The sequence below is a fragment of the Pelecanus crispus genome, chromosome 2, assembly GCF_030463565.1.
Source record: "Pelecanus crispus isolate bPelCri1 chromosome 2, bPelCri1.pri, whole genome shotgun sequence".
Taxonomy (NCBI): domain Eukaryota; kingdom Metazoa; phylum Chordata; class Aves; order Pelecaniformes; family Pelecanidae; genus Pelecanus; species Pelecanus crispus.
The window spans coordinates 112,900,706-112,910,742 of NC_134644.1; the positions used below are offsets into that span (position 1 = coordinate 112,900,706).

Here is a 10,037-nt window from a genome sequence, read left to right on the forward strand (position 1 = left end):
TGTTGTTTCTTTGGGTTTTTTTAAAGTTCCTTTGAAAGGATGAAATTATTTTGTTCTCTCTGTAGTTTGCCTTACATTTTCTGAGATGCCACCATGCTTTCAACTTGAGTACTGGGAACACGGTCTGCACCTTCAATTCTTAAAGTGTTCAGCTTTCTAGGAGCTTAGAAAATTTTCATGTATATGTACTAAACTTGTTCACTTCTAGGTTTGGAACTGAATTTAAATGAAAAAACCAAACAAAACGCCTAAAGTGTGTGAGGAAAATTTAGAATGATTTCTATGACTTGAAAGAAAAATGGGAATCTTGAGTAAATACTAAACAATATTTTCATGAAATAATTGATTATGGATTGATAGCCACAGTTAAGGCTGAAATCATCATCAGTATTACATGGATTACAAACGTACATGGGTGGTACACTATTAGACAAGAGTGAAAATGTAGAAAAACAAGGTTTGCGTTGCTTCTGCTGTGAAGGAAAGCCACCTAGTATTTAAATTCATTGTTGACAGAACTGTGGAAAATTGGCAAAGAGTACAGGAGATTTTTCACCTTACTTATTTAACATATTTTAAATCTTTTGTTGAGCAATGTCCTTCTGCAGTATTAAATTTTCCTAAATCTGATCTAATTTTGAATTTAGGGCCACTTTGAACAGTAGATTATATGGGTTTATCTCCAGAGGTAACTTCTGACCTTTTTTTTTTTCCTTTTTTTTTTCTTTCATTCTTTCTGATTACTAAACAATGCTTGTACATGTGAAGGTCAAGTGCTGAGTAATAATTGTTTAAAAATTCTGTAGCTCATCTGCCGTATCTAAAAGAGATGTAGACAAACTTCGGTTGGTATGGTTTATTCTTTTGACTTGACTGGCAGAGGTTGATAGAGCTGATCATTTGGACCATGGCTGTATGGGATTGAATTTTTGGATTATACTTTTGCCTTTGTGCACCAAAACAATGAGTTGTGCTAACAGTACATTTCATATACAAGGTTACTATCTGTGATCTCTTACTAATTGGCAAGTTGTAAGGTACCTGATTTGCAGTCACTATGAGTATGTAAAATGCAGTAAGCCTCAATAGTGTCACTGACACAGATGTGAAGGAAAAAGTGTTAATGAGAAACATGCTTGTACCATTCAGGTGATTCTCTTCCCCCTTCCCTCTTGCCTTTAAGGAACTGCTATAATGAACACACATGAAGTGAAGATTAATGGATACCTTTTAAAATCATAGAATCATAGAATGCTTTGGGTTGGAAGGGACCTTGAGAGATCATCTATGATGTAGGAGTTATTTGAATTGCAGTGTTTTACACAGTAGTTCTTTTAAATGTATAAACTATCTGTTTTATGTTTCCAGTGACTTGACAATCCCTACTATTGTTGTATTGAATACCTCCAATCAGCAGTATTTTCTACCAGATAGGCACATTGAGAACACAGAAGACATGGTTCAGTTTATTAACAGTATCTTGGATGGTACAGCTGAAGTAAGTCTTCATTGTGACATGGAATGTGTTGGTTGGTGTTTATTTCCTTAGATGCTAAAGTGGGAAAAAAAATTGATTACTCTGATTGTTATGCCATGTGTTTTATCATCCTGTCCTGTCTTGTCTCCCTGTCTTGCGTGCTCTCAGTGAACATGTGAGTGTGAATTCTTGAGGTGTGCCGTTGCTCGCTGTTCTGACTGCAGAACCTCTTGTAGAAAGCAAGCTTTTTTTTTTTGTTTGTTTATAGCATAATGTTAGCTGACTTCTCTTGATACTCGTTTTACTGGTGTCACTGGTAAATGGAGAGCTTTTTATTCATCTCCAGGTTTGCTTTAAGTGCATTTGTTTACAATTTTCCTTATAGTGCATAATTCAACTCTGCACTTTCTTTTGGGTGGTAAATTAATAAATCCAATAGCTTGATGAATGATAGGTTCAGATTAAAAAAACAGCGGTATGTTTGCTTTGCATATTACAGACAGACACAAGCTTACCCCTGTCTCTGCTCTAAAACTAAAAAATGAGCTGTCTTTTGTTAAAACAACAAAATTAATAAATCCATCTGGAATTGATGGCTTGGACAATTTTTTTAATGTTGTCAAAACAGACTCAGGTTTGCTTATTCCCTCAGTGAATTTAAGTTGGATGGAAGGCTCTGTCATGTGGATAAGGAGAGAGACATAGATCAGAGCTTTCATTTGCTATTACGGGGCAAGAAGGCTTTGCCATGAAGGGGAGCAGTGCTAACAAATCATTTGGCTGCCTCCTGGGAGAAGCCTGTGTTGGTTTAAGCCCCAATTCACTGTATGTTGAATGCTTACTGTGTTAGCTGAATCCCACTTTACATTATGCCAGTAGTTTTAGGTCATTGGGTGGTAATGACAAGTAATGCTGTAGATCATTTCAGGCATATGGGGTACTTGGTTTATTTAATCTGACAAATTGATGTAGCAACATAATATAGGTGGATTTGCTTGCTGTTCATGACTTTACTGGCTATGTGAAGGGTATTCCTGTAATTTATTTCGTGGTTCTCTGTTCTTCAATTCTCACTTTTTTAATGCTCTGTTAATTGCATTGAATTATGTTATCAACATCTGTTTGACTCTAAATATATCCTTCTGGTTGAAAGAACAAAAGAAATTGGTTTCTCTCTGTTTTTCAACTTTGAGGAAGTTTTTGTGATGCCTTGTGGTTTTTGTCATAGTGTTACTTAGGTCTTTCTGTTTGCAGTATTTCAGCTAGAATGATTAAAGGTCTGTCTACATTCACATCTCTCTATATGTGTGAGAGTGCTAACACAAGACAGACAATACAGGGTGTGACTTCATTTAAGCTAAATGGTGTCTGTAGACATAAAATGGCACTACTTTGGCTATGTTCAGGGCCACAAAATTGTGCAGCTGTTGAGGAATGACAGTCTTCAAAGTATGCTGGTAAAAAGTGATGGGATGCAGACTTTCTGAACCGCAGTGAAATTTCTGAGAAGTATAACGTTTCCCCCCACACACCCCTTCCTTGGGGAGTGTTGGATTATTCACCTTGACTTTCTTGTTATTTTCTGTAAGGCCCTATAGGTAGCCTTCTATGAGTCTGTTTCATCTTTGTGGACTTTTTTGTAATTTGAGTGGTTTTGGTCAGGATCAAGTGCTGATCAGTTGACTTAAAAATGTAGGTTTTCTTCCCATTTGTTTCTCTGGCAACTCAAGACAGGTGAAAACTGGTCCTGTTCAACAGGCAAATTGCCTTTCAATTCATGTAGTTATTTTGAAGACTGCTAAATTAGGTGGCAATGTCGGTAGAGTCTGTCATTGTTTGACACAAGTTTTCCTTATTACACCTTCCTATCTTCTTGTGACTTAGTTCTTAGATTTTTTTAACTGCTTTTGTCATAATCCATAAATAGATATCCATTAGCTGCAGGAAAGTTCAGAAGATCTCTGCAATTTTATAATTGTTACATCAGGACAGAAACTGGTAGTTTCTGTTAGCGTTCCTCTATGGTGTAAGAGAGTGGAGTGCCAGTCCACTCTTAAAAGTCTGCACTGATTGTTTGAAACAATTGTGAGAGAATTTTTCATGAGACTATTGAAATGTTTATCCATGCTTGAGAAGTTGGAGTGTCTGGGCATCATGAGATGCAAGAATAATTACTTTTCATTTCCTTCTAAAGGGACTTAAGATTGCAAGGTCTGAAGAATGAACTTTTGGAATCATAACTGAAAAGTGTCAGCAGTTTTGACATGGTTCCATTTGAAATTTCAGGCACAGGGTGGTGATGGACTTCTGCAACGAATCAAGAGAATCATCTATGATGCCAAGTCTACTGTAGTGGTAAGTTTTATTTTTCGTTAAATTAGATGGTGCCCTTGTCAATCAAGGTACAAATATTTTCTGAGGGTTTAGAAGTATTTTTTGTATAGGTTTGTTTACATTATATATATTGCATATATATTATAGGTTTATATGTATTAGGTTTAAGCCAAATGAACTTCTTGACTGAAGTTTTTAATAATATTTTCCAGTGTGCTAAATATTCAACATACATTAGTTTCTTCATTTTTCACTCCTCTTCTGTATTAGTCCTACATGTATTTTAAAGGATAGAACAGGGAGAATTCAAAATCTTTTCCTTGACCGTTTTGACATCCTTTCACTGAAATTGATAGCACTTTCATGTTCTGAGAAATGTTATGGTGTCAGTCTAACTAGTTAGAGCATAAGGGATTTAAATACTACACTTGGTGTAGTTTTAAAGCAAATACTTTAATCATCTTTCTTATAGGTTAATTATGCTTAACAGAATTTTGTTGGGAAGATGCACACAAATCTGTCGTACACAAGGAAAAAAAAAAAAAAACCATGCTGTGAATTTAAATTGAAACTCACATGTTTCTGTATGAGTGGCTTCCAAACTTCTGTGAACATGCAACATATAGTTTCTGAAACGAAAAGTCCTTCCTCCTGTGCCATTACTCTTCAATAGGAAGCTGTCTAACAGAATGTTTCTGCAGATCCCTTATTGCTCAAACTAATTTTTGAGTGAGACACAAATAAGAGATTAAACTCTTCCTTTAAAGTCTTATTTTAAGTTAGAACAATTGTTTAGCTTCAAACAATGAATAGGATATACAGTTGGCATGTTAACATTAACTATCCTAATGCAATGTTGTAATATTGGAATTTCTAAGTCTTTTTTATGAACTTATAGTCGGAATTGTTAAAAAGAGGAGTCCTCCTCCTTTCTGGAAAAAAACCCAAAACAAATAAAAAAAAAAAAAAAAAAAACAAAAACCTGACTGTCATTTTGGATGTTTCTGAATAAATACACAGAGTAATAAGAGAAATAATGCGGTAATCTTGTATGTTCACTGAAAGTGTTTTTTACTTCAAATTTGTGTTTCAACAGTCTGTGTTCAAGAGTTCACCACTTCTGGGATGCTTCCTTTTTGGGTTGCCCCTGGGGGTTATCAGCATTATGTGTTATGGAATTTGCACAGCTGATACGGATGGAGGAGTAGACGAACATGAGGCAGCTAGAAAGGAAAATGGTGATCGGGAGCTCACGGATGAAGGCAGTGAGGAAGAACAAGAGGAGGAAAAGAACGGAAAATATACAGAACTTTCAGATGGAGAGCTTAAACAGAAAGACATAATGGAAAAGAAAAAAGACTAACTTGTTTAGCAAAAGAATTCTCTAGAATTTCCAAATAGACTTATTTATTGAAGGTAGTCATTTATTGATGATCTTCATGAAAGAGGACCTTTTTTGTCTGCATTATGGTAGTTTTGACTTGCATGTATTCAAATTTTCTCAGAAATTGACAGAAAAAAATTACAGATGTTCTCATAATTGTCTTTAGTGGATCAACAAAGAGCAATTTAAAATGAAAGAATTTGCAGGTACAATTCTACACCATTTTTTTTCAGTTTTGAATTGTTCATTTCCAGAATAGTGAGATAATGTTACTTGACCTTAGTGTATGTGATGAACTACTCCTAATATAGCCCAGCTAAACACTCATTCATATAAAATTAAGGCTGAAAACTAAGAAAGACTAAGAGATCTGTAAAGTCTTTCAGAGCCTGATAGCTAAAGAAGACTTAACAGTTTTCCAAGAAGTCATGTGTTCTACCTGTTGCACATTATTTTTGAAGAAAAAAACCCCTGAACTTTTCTGAAGTTAAATGTAAATTGTTAGGAATTGGAGGACTGTTTTACCATGTAATAATATAATTACTGGCAGTCAAGAATGTTTACTTGATACAGGATGTGGGAGTTATATGCTAAATTACATCTTTATTAGTGCTTTAGCAGCTAAAAATATTGGAAAACTACATTATAAACCTTTTAGAACATGATTGCCTGTTAAATTGTTTTGTATGATTGCTTACACAAATGTACAGTGAAATGATCTTTAAGTTTTCTGAATTCACAGTACCATTTGATAAAGGAAGATGGAAATATAAACACCCTCTAACTATTTTGCATAACTCTCTAATGACAAGCTTTTTGAATGGTGTAAATTTGTTTTACAGTGTTTAATTCAGATTGTTATATATCTTTGAGGTAGTTGGTGTTGCTACTTTTGTTTGAGACTGTTACCTACTCTGAAAGAGGGAGTTAATGGAGCATAATATTAACATTCATAGAGATGGGTCAGTATAATGCGGTTTTGTTACCTGTTTAATCATAAAATCACTTTTAATACAACCCTGTGACTGTGAAAGGACTCATTTGTGTCCAGGGTTAAAATCTCCAAGGATGAGCTATAAAGCAGCCTTTGGCATTGATGTCATGGAGAGTACTACAGAAACAAAACTTACATTGCTGCTCTTCTTAGTATTCATGCTGGTTTGATTTTTTTGTTTTTTTTTTTTTTTAAGGCTGTATTGCTGTATAACACAGATTATAATGTCCTCCTTATAAGGCAGCTTGATCACATAAGAAATTACTATCCTATAGCACTAAATTAAGGAATTTTAAGTAAAAACCATGGGTAATCTTAAATAGACAAGTTCTGTGTTTGAGTAAACCTGATAACCAGGGAAAATGTATTGCATCCTTTTTCCTTGTAGGAAAGAAAATTGTTTCTTCTGTTTAAGTAGCTTGGTAACAGCTGGCTTCATGTTGCAGTGCAGAATACATTAAGTAGGTGCCTGACTTCAAAGATTTTTGTTATCAGACATTATAAATGATATCTAAGGAGATTACGAATTTTTTTTTCAGAAAAATTCCACGTCTGATTTTGAGTCCAACCTTTTTCCTTTCAGGAGGAGAGGAAAAAAATGAGTTCATAGAATACAGAGTAGGAGGTGTCTGAGATTTTTTTTTTTCCCCCTCCTTTTTCTTTTTTCTCTTCATTTTTTTTCATTATAGCTAGTTGTACATAGTGATTTGAGTTTTCTTGCTTTTTGATTTTTCTTTTATTTTTTTGGCAGAATCTTTGAGTTGTAGTTTTAGCATATATTTGAAGAGCGAGATGCTTAAAAATGTGTTTATAAAGTGTTTTAACATGGCATAAAGCTTCTGAGTTTTTAAAAAAAAAAAAAACCAAATCACTTTATGACAAGCCTGTAAATTTCTTTAGACTTTAGTACGACTCAGTGCTGATAGTCAAAATGTAGGACTATTAAGACAGTAATATGTTTTCTTGATGTGTCTTTCTTCTTAAGATTTCAAATACAGATCAATTACATATTTAATTTTGACTCAGGCTGGAAACCTGTAGCTTTTGACTTAATAAAAAACCTGAAGTGGTCACTGGAACACTGCTGTTTCTTCTGTGGTGTGTAATAAAAAAAAATTCTGAATTCTTCTGCACTGCTAAGAACTGTTTCAACTATGAGCCTTCATTTTTGTGGTTATTTTTGTTTGTGTTTATAATCAGTAGTAGCCAAATAACTTGTTGAGAAATCTTCTGAGATATGGACCTGAATATGGTAAATACTGTGTAAGAAACAGATCATGCTGGGATCTGTTAAAACTGTAACACTTAACTGCTAGAGTTAGGAGCAAAGCCTGTGTCTCAGTCACTTCTGAAATGTAATATCAATTAGATGTGTACTGAACTGTTGAGAATTAAACTTGAAATGTACTGCCAGTTTCACCAAATCCTTCTCCCAGCTATATTCAACAAGACACAGGGAGAAGAAAAGCATACAAGTCATATACTGGGTGTCAGAAGTGATGTGAAATTAAGGGTTTTGCTGTGGTCATGCAAGTAATCTAGAATGCTGTCTGAGGGGGATCTGGCATTTTATTTTTTTCCGCTGTCTCTAAAGGTTTCTTAAAGCAACTTCACTGTAATAACTTTGAATTCACAAAATAATGCTGTTTTTTTAAGTCAAGTGTAAGCCTTTTGTTTTTCTGTAATAAAAACATTTAAAAGAGCTTGTTTCCTTTGCTTAATTTACACTGTCTTCAGCTTAGATATTATACATTGTACAGGAGGCTGTGTCTACCGGGACACTCATCATAAGCATACTTTAGGCGCCAAGTAATGCAGTACAGAAATGCAGCTTGTACCTTTTAAAAAGAAAAATTAGTTCATCCTGTCTGATACCTTCTTGTCGATATTTTGAAAATACTCTCTAGATGTAGGAGTTAATATTACTTGTCTCTTATTTAATGAGCATCCTAGCAGTATAAACCGAATGCATTTCTGCAAAAGGAATTTTAAAATACCAGTTTATTCCATTAGCATACTCTCAAATTCTTACAAGAGTTTCAGTAGCAAAGGGAACCTGAGGCAGAAGGTTCTGGTGTATGTGTCCTTTTGGAAGAACTTGAGTAGCCTTGACACTTGGACATGCGCAATCTCTTCCTGCTTCATTATTTACCTAGGCTGTTTTAACAGATACTGTCCACACTGTGGTGCTCACTGCTTAAAGGATGGAACGATTACACTCTGGTAGATCTGATTGTTGAAGATGGCACAGAAGTGCTGAATTTTCATGCAGTATTTTAAGTGAAAGGTTTAGCTTGCTCTGGTTTGGCCCACAACTAATTTACCGTGTTCCTCTTTTGTCAGCATGTTTGAAGAAGTGATTGTACTTGGAGGAGTGGAGGGTGGAGAGATTTTCTGATGACAGCCAAAAGCTCAAGTCTATGAAAAGGGTGCAAAACTAAAATGCACTTCCCTTAAGCTGTTAAAATCTCATGAGACTACAGATGTTTCAGGCTGTATTTTAATGTGACAGAGTGGTACTGGCTTTCAAATCTTCTCAGGGAGCAAGGCAGCTTTCTGCTGTTTTGTTCTCATCCCTGAGTACATTGCTAACAGATTGAATCATATGAAGCTGTTGCATGTTATATTGCTGTAACTGACGAAGACAATTTTGACAATATTGTGTTGAACGCTTTGTTGAACTCTTAACTTGCAAGGTTTTTGTAGTCTGCCTAGGCAGTGCGCCCATTCCCGAAACAATTCCCTCTTTCTGATTTCTGAAATTTTAACCATTTCAAAGGATTACTGCTACTATCCTGTATATCAATATACTGACATAAAGCACCATTTAGCAGCTGATGTGAACTCTCCTGTTGCTAGCAAACTTCCTTCTGGTTATGCACCAAGGAGTATAGAAATGTTTGCAGTTGTTTAGCAAAGATAAATACACTACAAGTATTTTACATAAAGCATTTTTGAATGGAGTATTGTGGCTTTTAACAATAAAACCTGAAAGATCTAGAAGGCTCTTCAAAGAGGCGCAAGGAAACCTTTAGGATGATTACTAATGAGAGGAATAGTATTGCTTTGTAGCTCAGTTTCCCTGTAAGTTTAGGTTGGAGAAGAGAGGAAACATCACTGAATGAGTGTATAACTTGACAGCTTATTTGTACTGAAAACATTTTTGCTTTTCTAGTGTGTGCTTCTATCACTTCACTTCAGTTGTGTTGCTTCTAGTAGTACTCAGCAGCCCCTGTTGCAAGGTTGGGGTAGTCTTCAGCTGCGTGACTGCGTCCTGACCAAAACGGTGGGTGGTTTTAAGCTGTCTTGAGTTGAGAGATTGAAACTTCGGTAAGCACTAAGGCTGACGCATGAAGGGGATGGAAATACATGGACTGGAGAAATGGGAATGGGACAAAGGAATGGAGCAGGGCCCTGTATTCTCATATCTGTGCCTTATGTTTTGATATGGATGAGCTCTATTTAACATACATGTGTAGCTAGTGGGAGTTTTAAGTCCTTCCAAAAGAAATCTTGTATCTCCATTTACTTTAGAGAGCCTTTGGCTGGATAAGTTTACCTGACATAGAGGCAGTAGTATTACTACCCAATCAAGATTACTTGTGGATGTTTTTGCTGTTTCTCAGCATAAACATGCACTCCAAGTCACTCAAAATAACATACTTCAATGTTCATAGTCTATTTGAAACAAAAACAAAAAATCAACTCTCTTCTATCTTAGGTAGCTACACCGCTACTTTAAAGGAATGATAAATTAGAGTATATTTAAATTCTTGCAAAGGTGGCAACTTGTAGTCTTAATGCTTTCAGGAATTACAGATCTAATCAATAATGTAGGATTTGTATTT

The 10,037-nt window shown here is 35.2% G+C and overlaps 1 protein-coding gene across 3 annotated transcripts in view; it reads left to right on the forward strand.

Moving 5' to 3' along the window:
* Positions 1–6,352, forward strand: part of TMX3 (thioredoxin related transmembrane protein 3) — a 30,987-nt gene extending 24,635 nt beyond the window's left edge. For 2 of the 3 annotated variants that reach the window (XM_075704810.1, XM_075704811.1), the window contains 3 exons: positions 1,369–1,498; positions 3,764–3,832; positions 4,908–6,352. In XM_075704810.1, coding sequence (XP_075560925.1) covers positions 1,369–1,498; positions 3,764–3,832; positions 4,908–5,174 — 466 coding nt within the window. In that variant the 3' untranslated portion in view covers positions 5,175–6,352. Of the gene's footprint in view, positions 1–1,368; positions 1,499–3,671; positions 3,702–3,763; positions 3,833–4,907 lie in introns of those variants that run through there. The other variant, XM_075704813.1, reaches the window with a different exon arrangement.
* Positions 6,353–10,037: the final 3,685 nt, after the last annotated feature.